Below are 25,502 nucleotides of genomic sequence, written 5' to 3'. Positions count from 1 at the left end.
TTACATCCAGAGTTAACATGTTGGAAGTAGACTTCTGTCTGACCACTGCAGAGCTCTGAAGTACAGAGTACATTTACATCCCCCTGAATTGTGATTGCCTCCAAAAAGTTTTGGGGAGTCCTCTAGTACAGGCTTTGGAGAGCTGGTTTTGCATAGTTATCTGTGTTTTTGTCTGGGCTACCTGTATATACAAACTTAAGGTGTTTTGTGTCACCTTGTATACCCTAGGCAAGTGCTCTACCACTGAACTACATGCATTGCCCTTTCTAAAATTTTATTTTGAGATGAGGGCTTATTAAATTGCTTAGCCACCAACTTGCCGTCCTCCTGCTTCAGTCTCCTGAATGACTGGGATTACAGGTGTGAGCCATCACACCCAGCCAAACTTCACTTTGAAGTCATCAATTAAAACATGGAGTTTTAGGGCCAGGGATTTGGCTGAGTGGTTCCGCCGCCTGCCTCACAAGCGCAAGGGCCGGAGTTCAATCCTCGGTACCAAAAACTGGAGTTTAACAGGAGTGTTAAACTGGGTGTGGTGGCACATGCCTGTAATCCCTGTAATCCCAGCTCTTGGGAGGCTGAGGCAGGAGGATCTCCATGAGTTTGAGGCCAGACTGAACTGCATAGCAAGACCCTGTCTCCAAAAAAATAAAAGGCTGGGATTTAGCTCAGTGGTTCCGCTGCCTGCCTCGCAAGCACAAGGACCAGAGTTCAATCCCCAGTACCAAAAAAAAAATGAAAAATGAGGTGTTAGTCTGACCAACATTTATGATAAACGTTAAATTAAACTAGGTGATGTATTCAATAGTAGGCATGATACTTTTTTGTTTTGCTTTTTTTTTTCTTGAATTTCTTTTTTTCCCCTTAAATTTCATGTTTATGATACTGTCCACAAAACCCTTGCCAAGTTCTCCCTTCTCTAGGTAACGCTACAGCCATAAACTGGGAAACCAGGTGACAGCCTATTATAAATCCATGTTGTTTTCACATTTATTTTTCTTTCTTCACAGTGAAGCTGTGTCCTTGGAGGGAGATGAATGGGAGCTGAGTAAAGAAAATGTACAACCCTTAAGGCAGGGGCGGATCATGTCCACCCTTCAGGGAGCTCTGGCACAACAGGAGTCTGCCTGTAACAGTGCCCTTCAGCAGCAGAAACGGTATGTAGAATGGTTTTGTTCGCCTCTGCTGTGGTAGATAACATGGCTGTGATCCATTTAGGATGGCACCGAGTATTCTCCAAAAATCAACAGCATGAGAACCTGTCCTGTCCCAGCCTTTTCATTATCAGACAGCTAGCAAGCCCTTTAAGTACTAGTAAGACCTAAAGCTGTAGGGTTTCATTTGATTGTGGAGAAGCCAAACTTTTATCAATAAAAATATAATTTGCACAGGGGACTGATAAACATGTAAAGGGGACATCATATTATAGTGTTTCCCAAAACTGTTACATCATTCTGGACTTCTGAAGCCAATTTATTTTGTTGATAGTAATCAATTAGAGATTGTCTCCTTGGATTCTGACCACTGAGGGAGAGTGAATTTTTTTTTCCAGTGCTGGAGATCCAACCCTGGGTCTCCTGCATGCTAGACAAGCATTCTACTACTGAGCTATGCCGCAACCTAAGCCTACTGTTTTATTTACTTTCTACAAAAGTATTTTGTGATTTTGCTGGGTTTTTGTTGGTTCGTTGGTTGGTTGGTTGGTTTTTTTAAACAGGATCTGGCTGTGTACTCCAGCTGACCTTGAACTTGGTATGTAGTTCAGGCTGACTGTGTAGACTTGAGATTATCCTGCCTCAGCCTCCTGAGTGCTTGGGATTATAGGCATGTGCCACTGTACCTGACTCCTGAGAATGTGGCAAGAAAATATAGTGGTCTCAAGACCATGTACACCTTGGAGAAGTTGGATTTATATTAGAAAGTTTCTGAAGACTGATTTAAATTCTCAGGATAAATAACAGCTTACATTATTTAAATGGTTCCTGTTCTCCACTGACTAACATGTATTTTGATAAATATGCTCTTTTTAAAAAAGGAAAACAGGGCTGAGGATTTAGCTCAGTGGTTATGCCACCTGCCTTGCAAGCGCAAGGACCTGAGTTCGATCCCTGGTACCAAATAAATAAATAAAAAAGGAAAACAGAAGTATCCATTTGTACCTTTAATCTGACCAAATACTCTGCCAACATAGGCAAATCAGAATTCTGTGCTGGGGGGGTTGGTTGTTTTCGTGTGTGTATGTGTGTGTATGGGCCGGGGAATTGATTTTGTTGGGGATTTTTTGTTGGTTTTCCACTGGGTGGTTTTTTTTTTTGTTTTTTTGTTTTTTTTTGGTACTGGGGATCAAACTCGGGCCCTTGCTAGCAAGGCAGGTGGCAGAACCACTGAGCTGGCAGAACCACTGAGCTAAATCCCCGGCCCTGGTTTTTGTTTCTTGAGACAAGGTCTCTATGTATCCCAAGCTAGCATTGAACTTGCAATCCCCTTGCCAAAGCCTCCCAAGTGGTGTGATTACAAATGTGCACCACCGTGTCTCTCTGAATTTTGGGTTACAGTGTAATGAGTGTCTCCATTTGTGTCACTGGATCTTTAAAAGTATCGTGTTTCATGATTTTGCTTCAAAGATGGTGATGTTTTACTATTAACACTCCTTCCTGCTTTCTTTGGGTTTTTTGTTTTTGTTTTATTTTTGGTACCAGGGATCGAACTCAGGTCCTTACACTTGCAAAGCAGGCACCGGAACCACTGAGCTAAATCCCCAGCTCCTTCCTGTTTTCCGTGACATCACACTAGTCTACTTCTCTCCTTTCCCTTTTTCTCGATGTCTTCATACTGTGTTTAACCTCGTCTGCCTTCTGATCTCATTCCATATTCAAAATTTCTTTAATTGTTCACCTACCTTTGACATCTCTTACTTGACTTGTACATGTCATTTTTTTCTACCTGTAACACAAGATGGTGCCTGATTTATGGTGATTCGACGTAAGACTTTGCAAATCTGTGAGGATGTGAAAGTGGTACAAATTCAGTAAGAACTGTACTTGGAATTTTCACGTTTCTATGGGTGAGGGGTATGCAGTAGGACTGTCTCATGATGCTGGGCAGCAGTAGTGAGCTGCAGCTTTGATCTTGAGGGTAAACACCCCATACTCTAGGCTGTGCTGCTAAGCTCTGGTGTGTGGTAGGGTAGGTGTAGTAAATACATTTTTAATGTAGGATATTTTTGACTTATGACAGATTTGTCAGGTCATAACCTTATGTAAGCCAAGAACCATCTGTAATTAGGTTAATGTTTCGCTTAATGTACAAAGTATGATAGAAATGCAATAAATGTTTAAATTTTTTAAAAACTTATTACAGTGAAAGACACATTGGCCAGTTCTGGAAGTACTCTTTCATGAGTGTCTTTGGCTGCATCGTTGTGGCTGCCTTGATTTCCTTAATCTCTTCAAAATATTTGCCTTTCGTGGTCATTTTGACTTTGGGGAAGAACCAGATCTGGTGAAGAGAGTGGATAAGGGACACATCATGATGTTTTCTGAGCCTGCTTTTCTGTTGGATGTCACTTGCCAGAAGCATTCGCTGTAGTTTTGATCACATTTTGTAAAGACACGCCCATGAAAAAGGACTTCCAGAGCTGCTCCAGAAAGTGGCAAGATGGGGCCGGGGATTTAGCTCAGTGGTTCTGCTGCCTGCCTTGCAAGCACAAGGTCCCGAGTTCAATCCCTGGTACCAAAAAAAAAAAAAAAATGAAAAGAAAGAAAAGAAAGTGGCAAGAGTTGAATAAATGTGTTCAGTGAGTGGGAGGATTTTTGAGGGGGGGATTGGTAGCAATGCGTAATTTACTGTCAAATTTTTTAAAAACTCAAGCATTTACCATATATTTGATCACATCTTATATAACTAAACTCTTTTCTGAAATATGACCTCCTTTTTCTACCTGTCCATTTTGGTTAATGTAGCTTCCCTGAATGATTTTTCTCGTTCTTTTATTCTAATTTTATTTAGTCGATAAGAACTGGTGATTTTTTGTATTTTTGGGTGCTGGAGTTTGAACCCAGAGCATCATAAATGCTGAACATGTGCTCTACTACTGAGTCACAGCCCTAGTTGTGGAATTGATTGATTTCTTTCTCTTTCTGTACTGGAGATTGAACACAAGGCCTTCTCACTGAGCTATATCCCAGCCCCATTTTTAATTTTTAATTTTGAGTTAGGGTCTTGCAAAGTTGCCCCGGCAGGACTTGAACTTCAGACCCTCCTGCCTCTACCTCGCGGAGTGCTGGGATTACAGGTGTGTGCCACCATGCAGCCTTGAGATTTTTTTAAAATCATAATTTACATGCAAGGAAATGCTTAGATTTTTAAATGTACAAGGTGATAACCAATTTTGCATGTACTTCAAGACACAAAACATTGCTTCAGAAAGTTGTGTTCTTTCCCATTAAATTCTCTCCCTCATGAAGCATTTGCTCATCAGATTTTTGTCACCATAGCTTACTTTTGCCTAATCTAGAATTTTATATTAATAGAATCATATAGTTCTTTTATATTCTATAAATTTTGGCGTTTTTTTTCAGGTTACATAGATCCGTAGATTTACCTTTTTGTTGGTGAGTAGTATTCTTTTGTTTATCCATTCACCAATTGATGAGCACTGGAGTTCTTTCAGTTTATACCTGTGAACAGATTTTCTTTTCCCTTGGAATTGAATTTCTGGGACATAGAAGTATATTTAACATTTGAAGGAACTGCTGGTTTGCAGAGTGATTGTCATAAATGTGACAATGTATTTACTCTAAATCTGTTCCAGTATTTAGTGTTGCCTGTCTTTTTCACTTTAGCCATTACAGTGCTATATAGTTGTGTCTCACTGTGGTCTTGCTTTGTTATTTCTCTAATTATCAATAATGGTGAGCCCTTTCCCACTTGATTATCGGCCTTCTGGATATCTTTCGTGGTATATTTTTCTGACATTTTGCACAGGTTTTAAATTGCTTTGCAGTTCTTTATTCTGTATGCAAGTCCTTTATCAAGCATATATGTCACAGATACTTTTTCCCCACTCATTTTCTGTTTACTTTCTTGGTGATTTTATTGTCTTTTTTTTTTTTCCTTTGGGTGGTGCTAGGGATTGAATCCAAAGTTCACACATGCTATGCAAATGCTTTACCACTGACTGACACCCCTAGCCCTTTTTGTTATTTTTTCCTTAATCTTAACATTCAGTTAATTCATATTTTTCTTTTTTAAAAATTATTATTATTATTATTTTTTTTTTTTTTTGGTACTGGGGATTGAACTCAGGTCCTTGCCCTTGGAGGCAGTCACCAGAACCACTGAGCTAAATGCCAGCCCCATACTTTTCTTGCATGGTTAGTACTTTTTCTGTCTTCAAGAGATCTTTGCATTCTCAAAAATCACAAATACTAGCTTCCTTTGGTTGTCTTAGCTTTTATGTTTAGTTGCTTAGTGTATAATTCATTTAAAATTTATCCTTGTATATGCTGTGACGTTGGAGGAAAAGTTCTTTTTTTCCAACACGGATATTGAGTTGTTCTGCCTCCATTTATTAAAGAGAGGGCTCCCTCAGCCATTAAATTGCTGTAGGGCCTTGTCAAAAATCATTTGAAGTCAGGTGTGGTGGCACATGCCTGTAATCCAAGTACTCTGGGAGGCTGAGGCAGTAGGATCACAAGTTCCAGCCCAGCCTGAACAACCTAATGAGTCCCTGTGTCAAAATAAAAAATGGCCTGGAAATGTAGTTCATTGCAAAGGCCTGGGTTCAATTCTTAGTGCTGGAAAAAAGAGAACTGAGATGGTACCCCAGAGGTAGTGCTTGCAGAGCATGCACAAGGCCCTGGGTTCAATCCTTAGTGCTGCAAAAACTGAAAAAATGTCGACAGCATACATGTGAATTATTCCCGGATATTGTATTTCATTGATGTCATTGTCTGTTTCACCAGTGATACATTGGTTGTCTCACTCAGCTTTACAAAGTAAGTTAGGATGCAGGGTGAATTCTTTTTCAGAATTGCTTTTACTCTTCTTGGTCCTTTGCTTTTCCAAACAAATTTAACAGCTTCTTCAGATTTTGGTCACATTGCATTGAATCTATAGATCAACTTGGAGGATTGCTGATTTTTACCAGTAATGTTTTGGATTTTATTTTTTCATTATGTCTGTAAATAATCTCATTATCTCATACTTAAACTGCCATATTAGCTTTACAATTATTATGCCTTCTATTCATTCTTACAATGTTGATTCATTAATCTTTTTGAAATATTTGTCCTCCGTATTTAAGATGCTCCCCAATTAAAACTATTAGTGACCTGAGCAGATGAAGTCTGTATTAGTCAGCTTTTTATCACTGGGACAAAACATGTGACATACACAGCTTAAATGAAAAAAGGTTTATTTTGGCTCAGTTTCAGAGGTTTCAGTACATCCTCAGCTGACTCCCAAGGCAAGAACATCATGGTGGGTGGCCCTGAATCAAGGCCAGCAGTTTGCTGAAGCTGCTGGTTTCAAACAGGAGCCTAAAGGAAGTCTTTCTATGGTCTGTTGGCCATTTCAGAACTTTGGAAATGTAATGGTCAATTCATTAGAAAGAACCAGCTTACTAAAAAACAAATTTTATAGTTTAAATTTTATTTGAAAAGAAACATGATGCCACTTGGGCTGGCAAGCACAAGGTTCCGAGTTCGATCCCAAGTACCACCCCCCCCAAAAAAAAAGAAAAAGAAAGAAACACGATGGTAGAAGGGCATGGTGGAGGTAAACCTGCTCACCTCATGGCAGTCAGGAAGTAGAGAGTTGGAAAGAGCTGGAGAGGAGAAGAGGCCAGGAACAAGATTCATCCTTCAAAGACAGCCTCCAGTGACTGCTTCCTCCTTTTGGGCTCCACCCCCAAGAGCCCATTCAGCTGTGAACTCAACAGTGAGGTAATCCGCTGGTGAGGTTGATCTCTCGAGATCAGGTACCTCTCACACCTCTGAATAGTGCTACACTGGGGATTAAGCCTTCAATCCATTTGTCTTTGGGGATACTTCCTATTTAAGCCATAACAGAATCCAAAATTTGTTTGCTTTTGTTTTTGTGGTATTGTGGTTTGAACCCAGGTCCTTTGCACTGAGCTGCATCTCCAGTCCCTTTTTCTTATTTTGAGACAGTGCCTTGTAAGTCACTAAGTTGCCCAGGATGGGCTCCAACTTGAGATCCTCCTGCCTTTGCCTCCCAGCGTGCTGGGATGACAGGTGTGCACGAAACATACCCCTCCCCTTTTCATCCTTGCTCGGGGTTGAATTTGGCCCATGTACATGCTAGGATGCTAGGCAAGCACTATACTGGAAAACCTTCAGATCTTTTGGTTGCTTCCAAGTTCTTCCTTCACAAGCTGTGTCTTTGATGCCTCCTTTTGACTTTTTTTTTTCTCTCTCTCATTGAGTATTGGTACATATTAGGTATACAGTACAGTTACATTCATCATTGGGATGTTGCACCTTTACATGACAGGTCTTGGTTCTCATTTTTTCCCCTTGTCCCTGCCCTCCCTTAAACCCCTCCTTTCCTCCCATTTACAAACACTTCATTTCCATTTTTTCCTTTTCTCATATTTTTTTCTTTTCCCTTAATACCTTTCCCCTACCCCTCCCACTTTCCTTATACCTTTAGCCCCTTTCTTTCAATTTCACATTGTCAATTATGTCATTAGGATCTTATGTACTATTATAGTTTTTCATACCAGAGAAACTATTCGGTATTTACACATGTGTGACTTACTTATTTCACTTAGGAGTATATCCTCAATATGTATCCATTTTCCTATAAATGAATCTAATTTCTCATTCTTTATGGCTGAGTAGTAGTCCATTTTATAGAAAAAAAAACCACATCCACATCCTCTTTATCCAGTCTCCAACTGAAGGGCAAATGGGCTGTTTCCAAGTTTTAGCTATTACAAACTGTGCTGCTATAAACATAGGTGCATATATATATCACTGTGATATGATTCTTTTAATTCTTTGGGCAAGATACCCAGCAGAGGGATGGCTGGGTCAAATGGAACCTCTAGTCCCAGCTCTTTGAGGTATCTCCATATTGATTTCCATAATGGTTGCACCAGTCTGCACTTCCACCAACAATGGAGAAGGGTTCATTTCTCCCCATAACCCCGCCAACATTTGTTATTGTTTGAGTTCTGAATAGCAGCCATTCTTTGTGGATGAGGTGAAATCTCAGTGTTGTTTTCATCTGCATCTCTCAAATGACCAGTGATGTGGAACATTTTTTCATATATTTACTTGCTGCTTTTACTTCTTTGAGAAATGTCTGTTCATTTCAGATGCCCATTTTTGAATCGGGTCTTTATATTTGGGGGGCTGATTGTTTTGAGTTCTTTATATATTCTAGATAAGAGTCCTTTCTTTGAGGAGCAGCTGGTAAAAATTTTTTCCCACATTGTAGGTTGTCTCTTAGTTCTGTTGATGGTTTCTTTTGTAGTGCAGAAGCTTTTTAATAAGATGAGCTCCCAGCTGTTGATTCTTTCTGCTAGTTCCCGTGCCACTGAGGATTTGTTCATATAGTCTCATCTTATGCCAATGTCTTCCAAGAGTTCTGCCTAACTTATCTTCCAGCAAGTTTAGTCTTTCTGTTTTAATATTTAGATCTTTAATCCACTGGGATTTTAGTTTAGTGCATGGTAAAAGATAAGGATCTAGTTTTAATCTTTGGCAGGTTGAAATCCAGTTTTTCCAACACCATTTATTAAAGAGGCTATCTTTCCTCCAGTGGGGATGGTCACATCCTTTGTCAAAGATGAGGTAGCTGAGTACATCTGCAGTTGTTTTTGTATCTTCCAGTCTGTTCCACTGATCCTCAGGTCTGTTTCTTTGCCAGTTCTATGCTGTTTTTATCACAGTAGCTTTGTAGTATAGTTTCAAATTGAAAATTGTTATACCTGCTGCCATGTCTCTGTTGCCTAGGATGGCTTTTGCTATTCTAGGTCTCTTCTGGTTCCAAATGAATTTTTGGATTATTTTTTTCTAGTTCTGTGAAATACACTGTTGGAATTTCAATTGGCATTGCATTGAATGTATATAGTAGTTTTGGTAGTATGGCCATTTTCACTATATTGATTCTTCCTACCCAGGAGCAGGGGATGTCTTTCCATTTTCTTATATCCTCTTCGATCTCTCTTTTTGGTACTGGGGATTGAACTCAGGTCCTTGCGCTTGCAAGGCAGGTGGCGGAACTGCTGAGCTAGATCCCCGGCCCCCTGCGATCTCTTTTTTCAGAGTGCTGTAGTTTTCAGTGTAGAGGTCTTTTGTTTCTTTTGTTAGATTGATTCCTAGATACTTCATATTTTTGGATGCTATTGTGAAAGGAATTGTTTCCCTAATATCTCTCTCATTGAGTCTTATTTGTGTACAAGAAGGCTATTGATTTTTGGGTGTTGACTTTGTATCCTGCTACTCTGCTAAAAGTGTCAATTAAGTCGAGAAGTCTTTTGGTGGAGTTTTTTGGGTCTTCAATGTAGAGTATCATATCATCAGCAAATAATGACAGTTTAACTTCTTCTTTTCCTATCTTTATTGCTTTAATTTCTTTCTCTTGTTTAATTGCTGTAGCTAATGTTTTCAGAACTATATCGAAGAGGAGTGGTGATAGTGGGCATCCTTGTCTTGTTCCTGATTTTAACGTGAAGGTTTTCAGTTTTTGGCCATTTAATATGATGTTGGCTGTTGATTTTTCATAGATAGCTTTTATTAAGTTGAGATATAGGCCATCTATTCCAATTTTTTGCTGGGTTTTTATCATGAATGGGTGTTGAATTTTGTCAAATGCTTTTTCTGCATCTATCGAGAGGATTATATGGTTTTTGTCCTTGATTCTGTTAATATAGTGTATTACGTTTATTGACTTATGCATGTTGAACCATCCTTGCATCCTTGGAATAAATCCGACCTTGTCAGGATGTATGATCTTCTTAATGATCCTCTGTATTCTGTTTGCTAATATCTTAATAAGAATTTTTGCATCTGTATTCATTAAGAAGATTGGCCTGTAGTTCTCTTTTTTAGTTGGGTCTTTCCTTGGTTTGGGAATCAAAGCGAGACTTGCTTCCAGGAATGAATTTGGAAGTATTGCTTCCCTTTCAATTTCATTGAAAAGTTTAAAGAGTAGTGGCAGTAGTTCTTCTCTATAAGTCTTGTAAAATTCAGCAGTGAATCCATCAGGACCTGGGCTTTTCTTTGTTGATAAACTTTTAATTACATTTTCAATGTCACTGATTATAATTGGGGTGTTTAAAATATTTTTATCTCTTCGTTCAACATTGGTAATTTAAAAGTATTTAGAAATCTGTCCATTTCTTCTGTGTTTTCCATTTTATTAGAGTACAGGTTCTCAAAGTAGGTGTTGACAATCCTCTGGGTTTCTGTTGGATCTGTGGTGACTTCACCTTTTCCATTCCTAATTGCATGGGTCTGAGCCTTTCTCTCCTTTTTTTGATAAGGTTAGCGAAGGGTTTATCGATTTTATTCTTTCAAAAAACCAACTCTGATTCATTTATTTTTTGTATCATTTTCTGAGTTTCCATTGCATTGGTTTCTGCTCTAATCTTTATAATTTCCTCTCTTGTACGAGCTTTAGGTTTTTCTAGGAGTCAAGATTCATCATTAGGTTGTTTGTTTGAGCCCGTTCTGTTTTCCTAGTGTGGGCATTCACTGCTATGAATTTTCCATGTAGAACTGCTTTCATTGTGTACCATAGATTCCTGTATGTTGTAATGGCATTATCATTTATTTGTAAAAAATGTCCAATTTCTTCTTTAATTTCCTCTGTGACCCATTGTTTGTTCAGGAGAGTGTTGTTCAATTTCCATGTGTTTGTGAAGTTCCTGTGGTTTCTTATGCTATTGATATCCAACTTGATTGCACTATGATCTGATAATATACAGGGAATAACTTCAATTCCTTTGCATTTATTCAAACCTGTTCTATGAGCTAGTATGTGATCTATCCTGGAGAATGACCCATGTGCAGCCGAAAATAATGTATATTCTGATTTTGTTGGGTGGAACACTTTGTAGACTTCTATTAAGTCCATATGTTCAAAAGCTTGGTTCAGTTCTAGTATTTCGTTGTTGATTTTTTTTGCCTATATGATCTGTCTATTTGCAATAGTGGGGTATTTAGATCCCCCACTACAATTGTATTAGTGCTTATTTGGTTTTTCATGTTACTTAATATTTGTTTTATATAGTTGGGGGCATTAATATTTGGTGCATATATGTTTATGATTGTCATCTCTTCCTCTTGAATTGTTCCCTTTACAAGGATGCAGTGGCCTTCTTTGTCTCTTTTAATCTGTTTTGGTTTGAAATTTACTTTGTCTGTGAGTAAGATTGCTACCCCTGCTTTTTTCTGGACTCCTGTCGCATGGAGAATTGTTTTCCATCCTTTCACTTTCAGTCTGTGGGCTTCTTTTTGCACTAGGTGTGTTTCTTGTACACAACATATTGTTGGATTTTGCTTCTTATTCCATTCTGTCAGTCTATTTCTCTTGACTGGTGAATTGAGGTCATTGACATTGATGGTTATAACTGATATGTACTGACTTATTATTGTCATGTTATTGTCCTTCTGTTGACTCTTTTTAATTTTTTGCCCTCTCCTTTTAGTTTCTTGCCTTGCCTATTTGATTTGCTCTGTTGGGCCTCATGGTGTTGCGACCTTCATTGTCTTTTTCTAGGATATTATTTAGAATTCCTTATAGTGCTGGTTTGGTATTCATGACGTTTCTCAGGTGTTCTTTGTCATGGAAGTATCTTATTTCCCCATCCATTTTGAAAGAGAGTTTTGCAGGATGTATCAGTCTAGGTTGGAGGTTGTTTTCTTTTAGGAGTTGAAATACCTCACTGCAGGCTCTCCTTGACCTGAGGGTTTGTGTTGAAAAGTCTGCTATGATTCTGGTGGGCTTTCCTTTGCGTGTGATTTGTTTCTTTTCTCTTATTGCTTGTAGTATTTTGTTCTTCTGTTGGGTTTCTGGGATCTTGATTATTATATGTCTAGGTTTAGGGTTTTTTTTGGTTTTTTTTGGTTTTTTTTATCATGGCTAGTTGGGGTTCTATATGCATCACTTATCTGTATGTCAAATGCTTCCCATCTGTTTGGGAAGTTTTCTGTCATTAATTCTGTGAACAGCTTGTTAAAGTCATTCATATTTTCTCCTGCTACTTCATGGATTCCTATCAGTCTTATATTATTCTTCTTTACATCATCTAGGAGTTGTTGGATTGATTTCTCATGATCCCTTACTGATTTTAAGAGACCTCTCTTTTCATGGTCACTGATTGCAATCCTATCTTCTGTATCTTATATTCTATCTTCGCATTATTTTATTCTGCTGTGAACACTTTCAGTAGAGTTTTTAATGTCCTGGATATCTGTTTGAATCTGTTTTATGGATTTCATTTCTTTCCTCTGTTGGACATTCGTTGTTTCCATTTCTTTCTTATGCTGGGCCTTCATGGCTTCTACTGTGGTCCTGAGCTCATCTGTTTTTATCAATTCCTGTTCTGGAGTCTCTAATCATGACTTTCATTTTGCTCACCATCTATAGTTATCTGGGAAATTATTTCTGTTTTGAATTTTTCTAGAACCTGATTGATCTGTTTTGTTACTTCCTGTGCTATGAGTTCAGGGTGTCCTGGTGGTTCACTGTCAGACTTTTCATCCTCATTTGCCATAGTGTTTGCCATTGGTGAACTGGAAGTCTGTCTTTGTGTCTTGCTGAAGTGTTTTCTTATTTTTATGTTTGTTGTTCGGTTGTCCTTGGTTTAATTTCTGGGTTATTACTTAAACCAGTTATTACTGGTTATTACTTCCTGATATAGTTGCACTTTAGCTTTTAAGTCTCTAATGACTCATAGACATTCTCATTTTCTTAATATCAGAGAAGACAACTCATTAAATCAATCACAATCCTTTAGCTCAATTGATACAATCAGCAACACAATAGGATCAAGCAAAACTCACAAATTGACCATTGGTGGTAGTCATTAATCTATCACCTTTAAACCATGTGAATTAATTAAAATCAAGAAGTAGCCCAAAATGTTTGCAGTGAATTAACTCTTCAATATAGCGTCTTTACCATTTAGGATGGGGGTTTAAATAGGGTTAGGATGAAAGGAGTAGATAAGAAAAAGAATTGGAGAAGGTTTCAAGTGAAGCCAGAGGACATAGGATGACCATACAAACTTTAGGAAACTGTTAAATTCAAAAGGGAAAGACAGAGTACAAGAATAAGGACAAGAATATAACCACTTAACAGTAATAGGGGCTCACTTTCCTTTGAAACTATTGACCCTTGAGTGAGATAAAATGACAGAAGAAAAGAACATAAAGAAAAAAGAAAAAATGACAAAAGAAGAAATCTGAGTTAGGGCAGGAGCAGAAACAGAAAGGAAGATGAGGGATAATATGGTGGAGCAAGAGACTAAGTTGGAGAAAGGACAGAAGAAAGAATTTGCAGAGTGGACTGAAGAAAAGAAAGAAAAAAATGAATCTGAAGGGCCTCTTTCAGACTATATCTCTGCTGTCATAATATGCAACGTGCGCAGCCATGTGCAGAACTAAGTCCTTTGATCTCAGCTAACATGGCAGACCCCTGAGATTCAGACTGACTTTGGGCTGCAAGGCCCAAATTGAGTCCCTGACCTCCTGTAGGGTTGAATTCCACACAGTTCTACTATAAATTCCCTCTGCCCTTTCTTTAAAGACGTTCAAAGTTGGGAGCTCAGAAAAATACCCATTATGACTACTTGTGCCTCTGCCTAGTGGATCCAAGGACTGGCACAATCAGGAGGCCTGGGTGGGAGTTTTTTAACCTTCCTTCCGCTGGAGCTGATGGCAGCACAGGCAGGGAGGGCACAGCTACCCAGTCCTGGGAGACTGGGCCCAGGCAGGTCGGAGGGAGAATGGATCTCAGAGTGGCTGTCCCAGATCTCCACCTTCCACCTTCCTCTGGCACTGATGGACTGTTTTGTCTTTTGAGACAGATCCACACTATATAGTTCAGACTGGCCTTGAACTCCCTATGTAGCCTAGGCTGGCCTCGAGCTCATCAAGATCCTCCTGCCTCAGCTTCCTGAGTGCTGGGATTATAGGCTTATTCCATGCACCTGGCTCCTTTTGACTTCTTAAAGACTTTATTATTCATCATTCTTGCCTGCTTTGTACTGTTAATTTTTCATTTGTATACTTTCACTTATTAGAAAATAAATTCCTTTGCATCAGGAACTATTTTTTTTTTATATCCTAACTCCTTATAGTTTTTAGTCATTTATTCAAATTGTGATTTATTACCTCATACTTCCCTTCTGTTCTAACTGGTCAATCTTAATTTAGTCTGCTCTTTGTAGTTATATTTTATACTTTCTTTGAGGTACTCCTCAAATTGTAGATATTCTTTTGACTAATGTTACCCATGGAATTTTTCTTTTCTTTTTTCTTTTTTGTGTTTGTTTGGTGCTGGGGACCAAATCTAGGGCTCTATGCATACTGGCAAGTGTTCTGCCACTGAGCTATATCCCAGCTTGCAGTTTTTTGTAACTAGTTAGTTTTTTGTTTTTTGTTTTGTTTTGTTTTTTTTTTGTTTTTTTTTTTTGGTACCAGGGATCGATCTTGGGACCTTGCGCTTATGAGGTAGGTGGGTAAGATTTGTTAAACAGAAAAACAATAGCAATCATTAAGATTCTGACTGATAATAAGAGGGACAAAATATGGAGAAGTGAGAAATTTCCAGACAACATGTGGAAAAGCAGTATTACACAGCAATCAAAAGCTCTCGAGTATGACTCCAGATTCAAATGCAGCTCCATCAGTGACTTGCTGAGACCATTAAATACTTCTAAAAAAATAAAATGAAAGTAGTACTAGCTATTAGTAATAAAAATGAAATGAGAAATGAATAGTAATACTAGCTATTGAAAATGAAAGTGATACTAGCTTTTATCAGTATTGCATATGCTTACATTTTCCATTTAAATTTCAGGGCATTTGAATCTGAAATTCGATTTTATGCTGGAAATGACCCTCTGGATGTCTGGGATAGGTGGGTATTTTTATTTGACAGGGCCAAAAGAAAGCTTAACAGATGAGACTTTATGGTTGTGCTTCTCAAGTTAGGTGTGTGGAGTGATATGTTAGAGTAGGAAGTGGTGTCTTGGGACACAGAAATCCAGAATAGCCTTCTTGATGTTTTAGAGTTTGTTTTGCAGTGCTGGGGATATAAACCAGGACCTCAAATCTTTAAGTGTGCTACTCATGTGCTCTACCACTGAGCTATTGCCTTCAGGCTCCTGAGATAGTTAAGATCAAAGAAATTTAGTTTGTAGCCTACAACTCTGAGCTACACTCTTTTGTCCTTCTCCCCAATATTCCCCAGAAGCATATGTTAGAGCTACTTTGGAAAAGATTGAGAGAAACAGGCTTAGGATATATAATAAGATTGCTAAAGAAACATACTTTAATAGATATTAAATATTTAAATGTTTCTGGTGAAAGAATCCAAAATTGATACTGGAGCCAGAACAAAAGTACACATTCAACTCAAAATATGTTCTTTTCCTTTTCTTCTCATTCAGGTACATCAACTGGACAGAGCAGAGCTATCCTCAAGGTGGGAAGGAGAGTAACATGTCAACATTATTAGAAAGAGCTATAGAAGCACTGCAAGGAGAGAAACATTATTACAGTGATCCTCGATTTCTCAACCTCTGGCTTAAATTGGTAAGCCTTTCTTGAATGCCATCTGAGTTTAAAAAATAAACTAAGAGATTTTTCTCTAGGAGTATTTTAGTATGCAAAATGAAAGAAAGAAGGTAAAATTGGACCCATTTAGTAGGTAATAAACATACGTACTTGGACTTTTAAATGGGTTATACTTAAAGATGGATTTTAAAATAGCATAATGAGGTTTGGTACTTCTTTAAGACTAACCATAAAGTTTGTAGATCTCTTGTTCTGATCATAACTGAGCCGTAGGAGCAGTACTGGAGGAGGATAGACAGGAGCCAGCCCTAGCAGTATAGGTGTTTGGGTAAAAATTATTTCTTAGTGATTCTGGTTTCCCTTTTTCTCTTTTATGAGACTCATCATCATAAAATAGTGATGTTTTAGTTTTTATTGGTCTTTGACTATTTTTACCTAGTGTATTGCCACAGCAAAATGTGTCTGCCTGACTACTTTGTACTCTTTTGCTTGACATGTAGTTCTTTCATTATCATCTTCTTATTTTTTATAAAGCCAGGTGTAATGGTGAACACCTGTAATCCCAGCACTCAGGAGGCAGAGGCAGGAGGATTGCTTTAAGTTTGAGGCCAGCATAGGCTGCATAGTGATTTCAAGGTTAGCCTGAACTCTACGTAGTGATACCCTGCCTCAAAAAACAAACAAACAAAAAATGTTTTTAATTCATAAACTAACGACAAAGGTTTGTTAGATAGTAATTCACTGCTTTTGTTGGGTGAGTTTCCAAACAGCTTGGTGTAGTTTCAATCTGGTCTCCTACATTTTTGTCCTAAAAGAAGTTAGAAAAAGAGCAGCAATCAATACTTCAGTTGTTTACAAATAGTATAGTAACATAGTAATATTTGAAACATAAAATTTGTGGATAAAGTATGTATCTCTTAAAGAGGATTTATTTAAATCTCATAATTACAAGTATCAGAAATTAGGTGACTCCTGCAGTTACACTATGTCCTGCTTTCTGCAGGATACTGACAAATAATTTGACATCCTAGTAACAGGTTAAAGATGGTACCTTAGGAATATTAGTTACAGGAATCTGTAACAAAGGATGGCACCCAAAGAATGCTAAATAGATTTATTTTAGCTCAGAAATTATGGTGTGGGGTGGCAAACTGGTGGATTTTTTTTTTTCCTTCTACCCTTTGTAATCTTACGTGTGATTCATTAAAAAGTTAGATCAGATCAATCTCTAAAGTGACTTTCAATCCTGGGATTCTGCGATTATATTTAATTTGAGCTATGAGAAGTAACACGGTGATTTCACCCCGATTAACCTGGTGCCCTAAGGAAGAGCGATGTGGTAAGCGAAAGCATAGCCTAGGTTGCAGGTGTAGCTCAGGAGTTGAGTGCTTGCTTGCCTAGCTAGCACTCATGTGGTTGTGGGTTCTCTCAGATGCCACCGCCTATGGGAAAACACAAATTGGGTGGGAAGAAAACCCCACTTACTGAATCACTCCGAAATTAAGCTATGAAATACTGTTTTTTTGTCAAAGTTGAAAATGGAAAATTTTTTTTCTTTTATTTAGTTTATTGGTACTTTTTAGGTATACAGCACAGTTACATTCATCATTGGGATCTTGTACATTTACATGACAGGTCTTGGTTCTTATTTTTTCCCCATACCCCTGCCCTCCCTTTACCTCCTCCTCTCCTCCCCATTTACAAACACTTTATTTCCATTTTCTCATATTTTTTTCCCTTATTACCTTTCCCCTACCCTTCCCACTTTCCCTATACCTTTAGCCCTTTTCTTCCCATTTCACAATGTCAGTTATCTCATTAGGATCTTATGTACTATTACAGTTTATTCACACCAGAGAAACTATTCGGTATTGACACGTGTGACTCATTTATTTCACTTAGGAGTATATCCTCAATATGTATCCATTTTCCTACGAATGAGTCTAATTTCTCATTCTTTATGGCTGAGTAGTATTCCAGAAAATGGAAATTTTGATTTAGCCAACACTTGTTGCACTGGACACTGGATAGGGACTGCGATGCAGTAGAAAACAAAGTTTTCTCCTTTGTGGTGTAGTTTATTAGTGAAGGTGAATTCAAAGCCATTAATTCTGAAAAAAGGTAAATAACTGAGTCATGTGGGCCTTCGATGCAAGGAGAACATTGCCTGGGCTTGCCAAATCAGGGACAGATGGACGTAAGAGCAAAAACTTCTTTCTTCAGTAAAGAGCAAGCCAGTGGTAGCCTCTGAAATAGTGAAAGAACTACTAATTAGAGTGCTGAGGTGCCATTTTTTTCTATGAAATTAGAGAATCTGGTGAAACTAACTTGCCAAATAAAATTACTGGGTTCTTGAGGGTCCCTACTGCTTGTTTTCCAGGTTCTTGTCTGTCTTATACAAAGAATGGAACAAGGGCCAGGGATTTAGCTCAGTGATTCTGCTGCCTGCTTCACAAGCGCAAGGACTCAAGTTCAATCCCCAGTACCAAAAAAAAAAAGAAAAGCAACAAAACAACCCACAAATAGTGACAAAGTTTATTTGGAAAGTGAAGGTAAAGGATTAGGGAATAACTGGCTCTGGAGAGCAAATTTGGGAGCAAAAGAAAGGAAAAATAAAAGTATACTTTGGAGGACGTAGGGCAGGCTACCATGAGAAAAAGCCGCAGTAGTGAACTCTATGCCATCTGGGGCCTTGTATTTCATCCACACTTCCTGGGAGCCCACCAGAACTTACATTCAGGGTCCTGAGAGGTGGTGCTGTAGGATCCTGCCATACCTCTTTCCAGCCAGTCTAATCTATGCCCTGTCGCTTACCTCAGTGCTGGAGATTCAACTTCCTGTGTGCTAGGCAAGCATTCCATCATTGAGCTATGTCCTGGCCGTTTTTATTTTTGTTTGGGGACAGGGTCTTACTAAGCTGCCCAATCTGACCTCAAACTTGGGATCCTCCTGGCTCAGGTTCCCAAGTAGCTTGGATTACAGGCGTGTGCCACCATACCCAACAAAACTAGTATTTTTGTGACTCACTACATTTTACCATTATAAATTTGCACTACTCTCTTAGAACTTGTTACTTGTTAGTAATCTCTTTCTTTTAACATCTACTCCTAGGAATTTATCTAAAGGTAATAATGTAAAATGTGAAAGATTATATGTATATAGATATGTATTTTAAAATTATTTAAAGTTGGGTAAAGTTAAAAGTTGTTCAAACATCCTGAAATAGGGAACAATTAAATTATGGAGAGTCTGCTGGGTCGGGCACTATGGATCCATTTAAAAATAGAAGAGTAGAGTAATAAAAATAATAGAAGGGCGCAGAAAGTGAAAGATGCATTTCCAGATTTCTGTGTGTACTTGAGCTGCAGCTTTGGCACTAGATGAATATACCTTCCCTTGCACTCGTAGTTATGCTGGTATTGGGTACTGGGCCCAGCTGCCCCTGGTAACTCTTCAGGACCACAGGACTCATCCCTCCTCCTGTGGTGAGTGCTGCTGGCTGACTTTTGACAGCGGTCAGCCCTCTGGGAAGTTTCATTTGCTAAAGGGCTCTGTTCCACCCCAGGTCCTGCCCCCTTTCCAGGACCTAGTAATTTTTTTTTTTTGGTTTTTTGAGGCAGGGTCTCACTATGTAGTTGAGACTGACCTGGAACTCACTATGTAGCCCAGGCTGGTCTCGAACTCACAGTGATCCTCCTGCTTCAGCAACCTTGATTGCTCCCTGTGGGGATACAAAGGCCTGGCCTCCCCACCCCAACTCCAGAAAACCCAGCAGTGCCTTCCTAGCTCCAGAGCTGCTCCCTGTTGTCTCTGTGTGAAGCCCACACACCCAGCACCTGCTGTGTCCTCTTTCTCTCGCCTTCCCAGTTGTTGGCCCAGCAGTGCTTCCCCTTAGTAAAGGGTCCTACATGTGACAGTCTTTCGTGATGACTTCTTGTTTCAGGGAGCCTCACTTACAACAGTGCTTCTGTACTTTTCTGCTAGTGTAGCCTTGAACTGTGACTTAGAAGACTGTTTCTAATTGTGTCGGTGAATGACAAAATTGTATCCCTATGACCAGACACAACAATGCAAATTCAATAGGCTTACTATTTACTTTGAAAGCACATTTGCTATTAATTCTAAATACCAATTTTATACATAAAGTGATTTTGAATTTATTGCCAAATAAAAATTTGAATTGTGAGAAAGATGAATGATGCAATGTTAAATAGAATAAAATCAGATTTTACTATGATCCAAACTGTTATGATATATCAAATTGAAAAAATATATCAGAATGTATTGTTTTCGTTTTTGTTTTTTGGTACCAGGGATTGAACTCTGGATCTTATGCTTGCCCAGGCAGGCGGCGGCACCACTGAGCTCTATCACAATGTTTATAGTGTAGGATTTTTAGTGGTTTTTATTTGTTCACCTTCTACTATTAGAATTATCTACATTGTATCTTGTCTTACAAAATCCCTTCTTAAATGCAGATTTGACCAAATCATTTCTTTGTTTATAATAGCTTTTCCATTCCAGCACATGTACATTTATTACCAGGTAAATTCAGAATTGATTAGCTTGACATTCGAGACCTATCGCCTCTTTTGCCAAACTCCTGTTTTGCCTGAATTCCTACATAGTTTTTATCTCTGTGTGTGTGTGTGTGTTTCTGTGTCTGTCTGTCTGTCTGTCTATCGGTCCGTAGTTGTCCCCCGTCATCCCTCCCCCGCCACCCAACTACTCCCTCCATCCCTGCTTACGCTACTATTTTCCCTGGCTGGAGTGCCCTTCCCTTCCCATTCTACCCCTGATGAAAGTCCATTTTTCCTTCAAAGTCAGGCCCAACTATTACCCCTTGTAGCTTTTCATCCCCGTCTCTTTTTCTTGCAAATTAATCTTTCACATTGGTCTTCCATATATATTGTAATAGATATTTTGTAATAAATATATTACAAATATACAATAATAGATATATTTCTTCAAGGCAGAAATTGCACACAGAATCTCCAGGGATTGTTTGGCACATTAACAACCATTCAATAAATAGAAAAAAAATTGATTAACTGTTAAACATTTTCAATTTGTTACAGGGGCATCTATGCAACGAGCCTTTGGATATGTATAGTTATTTACACAACGAAGGGATTGGCGTCTCACTGGCTCAGTTCTATATCTCATGGGCTGAAGAATATGAAGCTAGAGAAAACTTTAAGAAAGCAGATAGCATATTTCAGGAAGGGATTCAACGGAAGGCTGAGCCACTAGAAAGACTGCAGTCTCAGCACAGGTAAATCGCTTCTCTGGAATTGATCTTAACTCTTAGTTAAACTAAGAACTAAATTATCTTTTTGCATGTGAATAAAATGTTGTGTGATGTATTGGCAAGTGAAATTTACTGTTACTATTCTGCCGCCACCACCACCACCACCACCACCACCACCATGGGGGATTGAACGCAGGACCTTGCCCCATTGAGCTATATCCCTGGATTTATTTTTTTGTGGTACCGGGGATCAAACTCAGGACTTTGTGCTTGCGAGGTAGGCGGCGGAACCATGTCCCTTTATAATTAATACCTACATTCACCCTGGCAAACACTGATCTATTGTATAGTCCTGTAGTTTTGCTTTTTACAGACTGTTGTATAAGGGAAATCATAATACATAGGCTTTTGAGTCTGGCTTTTCTGATTTTGAGTTGTAAGAATTCTTTGTGTGTTCTAAATGAAAGCCTTTGGTCAGTTACGTGATTTATAAATATTTCCCCCAGTTTAAGTCTGGTTTAATATTCTTTTAACTATCTTTTATAGAATAGAAGTTTTTAATTTTGAAGAGGTTGAATTTATTGCTTAATTTTCTAGTCTGGTATTGGATCTGAGAACTCTGTCTAGCTGAAGTTCGCAAATATTTTTCTTCTAAGTTTGTTGTTGTTGTTGTTGTTTTTGGAGGTACTAGGGACTGACCCCTCAGTTTGGCACATTAGGTAAGCGCTCTATCACTGAGCTACAGTATGCGGCCCTCTCCTGAGTTTTTATATTCACACTTGATAGTTGTACTCCTTACATTTAGATCTATGATCCAGCTAAATGCCGTGAGGTGCACCTGTAGTCCCAGCACTTGAAGGCTAAGGTGCAAAGATTGCCTGAGCCCAGGAGTTCAAGACCGGCCTTGGCAACATAGCGAGGCCTCATTTCAAAAAAAAAAAAAGGACTGGGGATTTAGCTCAGTGGTTCCATTTGTTTCTCTCACAAGCACAAGGTCCTGAGTTCAATCCCCAGTACCAAAAAGAAAAAAAAAAGATCTGTGATTCATTTTGAGTTAATATTTGTATAGGGTATGGGTCAAATTTCTTTCTTTTTTTTTTTTTAACATATGAATGTCTGTTTTTTTTCAATTCCCTCTTTTGAAAAGATTAACCTTTATGCATTTGTCCAAAAAAGTTTGTCATATTTGTATAGGTTTACTTCTGTTACTTTTTTGTTCTCTTGATCTATATGTATGTCCAGCAGTGTATACCACACTATTTAGACAACTGAAACTACGGTAAGTCTAGAAGTAAGGTAAATAGGACTTGTTCTTGCACTTGGGAGGCTGAGGCAGGAGGATTGCTGAGTTCAAGGATAGCCTCAGCTACATAGTGAGTTCAAGGCTAACCCGAACTGCATAGAGACCTTGTCTCAAATAAAAGAGAACTTGTGAGCCCAGGATTTAGCTCAATGGTTCCGCCGCCTGCCTCGAAAGCACAAGGACCCAAGTTCGATCCCCAGTACCAAAAAAAAGTAAGTTTTTTTGTTTTGTTTTTGTTTTCTATGGTGCTAGGGATTGAACCCTGGGCCTCGTACATGTCAAAGCATACACTCTACCACTGAGCTAAAACCCCTAGCTCTTTCTGTAAGGTTTAGAATCAGCTTTCTGTGATTTTGATTAGGATTCCTCAAGAACTCTATATTTCTGCATTTATTTAGATCTGATTTCTGGCTTAGTAGATTTTACCTTGCAAGGAATCGGTTTCTTTCATGTAAGTTCATAAGTTTGTGGGCACAGAATTTCTTCTGATTTTCCTTTATTATTCATTAAATGTCTGCAGATTATATTGGCCTTTTTTTCCCTCAATCTGACTAGAAGTTTATCAGTTAATCATGTCAGAAAACCAGCTTTTAGATTCACTGAGCTTTCTTGTACTGATTTTATGTCTTAATTTTACCTTCTGTTTATTTCTTTTTGCTTGCTTATTAGCCTTTACATTTTCTAGTTTGAGACAAAAGGTTAGATCACTGATTCTAGACCTTTCTCCTTTTCTTTTTCTGAGGTGCTTGGGATGGAACCCAGGGTTCATAAGTGAATAAGATCTCCTTCACTAAGCTATATCCCCAGCCCTCTTTTTCCCTCTTCTTTTCTTTTTCTTCTTTTTCTACTTCTTTTTTTTTTTTCTTTTCAGTGCAGGAGATCAAACCCAGGGCCTTACACATTGTAGGCAAGCATTCTACCATTGAACTACATCCCCCACCTTTGTCGCGCGCGCGTGTGTGTGTGTGTGTGTGTGTGTGTGTGTGTGTTTTACTGAGGATTAATCCCAGAGCTACATCTCAGCCTCCTAGAGTACTGAGATCACAGGCATGTGCTAACACACCCAACTTCCAGCCCTGCTTTTCTTATATAAGCACTTCATCGTCTAACGTTCCTTTAAAGCATTGCTTTAGTTGCATCTCACAAATTTTGATAGTGCTGTACTTTGCTTTTCATTCAGTTTAAAATATTTTCTAATTCAAATTGTGTCTTCCTTTTGACCCACAGATAGTTTTGTTTGTTTGAGCAAGAGATAGGGTCTTGCTATGTACTCCAAGGTGGCCTTGAATTCAGCCACGGCGTTGAACTCTCAGCTATCTTCCTGCCTCAGCTTTCGGAGTGCTGTGGGTCATAGGTGTATACCACACCTAGCTTTTTGACCCATAAAGGTTTTTTTTTTTTGTTACTGGGCAACAAACTCGGGACCTTGTGCTTATAAGGCAGGGGGCGGCACCACTGAGCTAAATCCCCTGCTGACCCATAAATTATTTATAAGTGTAGTACTTAATTAGGAAATGCTTTTTAAAAAATTTATTTAATTACTTATTTATTTATTTGATGGAGCTCAGGGCCTTCACACTGACCTATATCTTAGCCCTTTTTTAAGACCGGGTCTCTCTAACTCACTAAGTGGCCTGAGCTGGGCTCCAACTTATGACCCTGCTTCTTCAGGCTACAGAGTGCTAGAATTATAGGTGAGCACTACTGCATCTGGCTTGGAAATTTTTTTTTTTTTTCAGTTATCTCCTTGTTATTGATTTTTAGTTTAATTTCATGTGGTCAGAGAACATAATTGGTATTATTTCACTTCTTTGATGTTCATTATGGTTTGTCTTGGCACCCAGGATATGATCTCGATAAATGTTCCTAGTTTATTGTGTGTTTATATAACCAGGGTCTTGGTACTGAGTTGTATTTTCAGTCCTTTTTTTTTGGTACTGGGGATCAAACTCACGACCTTGTGCTTATGAGGCAGGCGGGGACACCACTGAGCTGAGTCGCGGCCCCGGTCTTTTTTTTTTTTTTTAAGATAGGTCTTACTGAGTCATTAAGGACTTAACAAAGTGCTGGGATTAGAGGTACACGACTGCTCCCAGCTGGTGGTCTGTTCTGATCTGTTATCTTTCCCCGTTTTCTACTTTTCTAATAATTACTGAGAGGACATCAATGGACTCTTTAATTGTGGTTTTTGTCTATTTCTTCTCTCTCTACCACTGAACTACAGCCCCCTCCCCTGAACATTTGTGTTGATCAGTGCATATTTTCAGTGTGTAATGATTGCATTCCTGATGGGGACGTGGTACGTGTACACGTCCTAATTCCTTTGTACTTCCCTTCCCCTCACGTCCCCAAATGAACCCCATCACCACCCAGCCACACTCTCCCCAGTTCCGTAACCCTAGTCTGCCTCTGTCAGTGGATTTGCCTGTACTGGACTCGGCCTGTAAATTGGGACCCTCCAGTACACGGACTTTTGTGGCTGGCTGCTTTCACTCAGTGCACTGTCTTCAAGGTTCATGGATGAATATCATTGTGGCACACATCCGTACTTCTTTCATTCCTTTCGATTTCTGAGTGAAGCCCCACTGTGTGGCTATAGCACATTCTGTATATCCATTTATTAGTTAGAGGGCATTTAGATTGTTTCCACTTTTTGGCTGTTTTTAAATAATGCTGTTATGACCATTTGTATTACACGTTTGGGGGTGGTTTTTCCTTCTTTTAACTTGTCTTTATATTTTATATGGGTTTCTTGTTTATGGTCTTGTTCTTTTATGTTCCTATGGCATTTACTAGAATAATATTTGGGGATTTAGGTCTACTATTATTCATTCTTTTTTTCCTCAGTGGTTCATTTCTTACTTTGTTTTGGATCATTTCAATATTTTTTAGTATTTAATTTTTGTTTATTGAGATTTTTGTCTATTTTCTTTTTTTGGTGTTATACTGGGGATTGAACCCAGGCCCTTCACATTGAACTACAACTCCAACCCTTTTTTAAATAAATTTTTATTTATTTGGAGACAGTGTTTCACAAGTCACTAAATTGTCCAGGCTGGGCTTAAACTCTTGATCCTTTGCCTGACCTGTGAGAGTGCTGGGATTATAGGCATGCACCATCATGCCTAGCTTGGCATTACTTTTTCTTTTTTTTTTTTTTTTTTTT

At 38.7% G+C, this 25,502-nt stretch overlaps 1 protein-coding gene and 1 non-coding gene across 4 annotated transcripts in view; both read left to right on the top strand.

Annotated features, from left to right (window-relative positions):
• The window catches only part of Bub1b (BUB1 mitotic checkpoint serine/threonine kinase B), a 65,450-nt gene that overhangs the window by 2,219 nt on the left and 37,729 nt on the right, over positions 1–25,502 (top strand). For all 3 annotated transcript variants that reach the window (XM_010624660.1, XM_010624659.1, XM_010624661.1), the window contains exons 2-5: positions 1,011–1,157; positions 15,064–15,123; positions 15,656–15,800; positions 20,861–21,057. In XM_010624660.1, coding sequence (XP_010622962.1) covers positions 1,011–1,157; positions 15,064–15,123; positions 15,656–15,800; positions 20,861–21,057 — 549 coding nt within the window. The remainder of the gene's footprint in view (positions 1–1,010; positions 1,158–15,063; positions 15,124–15,655; positions 15,801–20,860; positions 21,058–25,502) is intronic.
• On the top strand, positions 6,488–6,623 carry LOC117286631. Its single transcript, XR_004517791.1, has one exon. It is a non-coding gene; the product is annotated as a small nucleolar RNA SNORA2/SNORA34 family (small nucleolar RNA).

This window comes from Fukomys damarensis, unplaced genomic scaffold (genome assembly GCF_012274545.1).
Source record: "Fukomys damarensis isolate Sample0158 unplaced genomic scaffold, DMR_v1.0_HiC HiC_scaffold_17, whole genome shotgun sequence".
Taxonomy (NCBI): Eukaryota; Metazoa; Chordata; class Mammalia; order Rodentia; family Bathyergidae; genus Fukomys; species Fukomys damarensis.
Note: the sequence above shows the minus strand (reverse complement) of the source record. Positions and strands in the feature narration are given on the sequence as shown.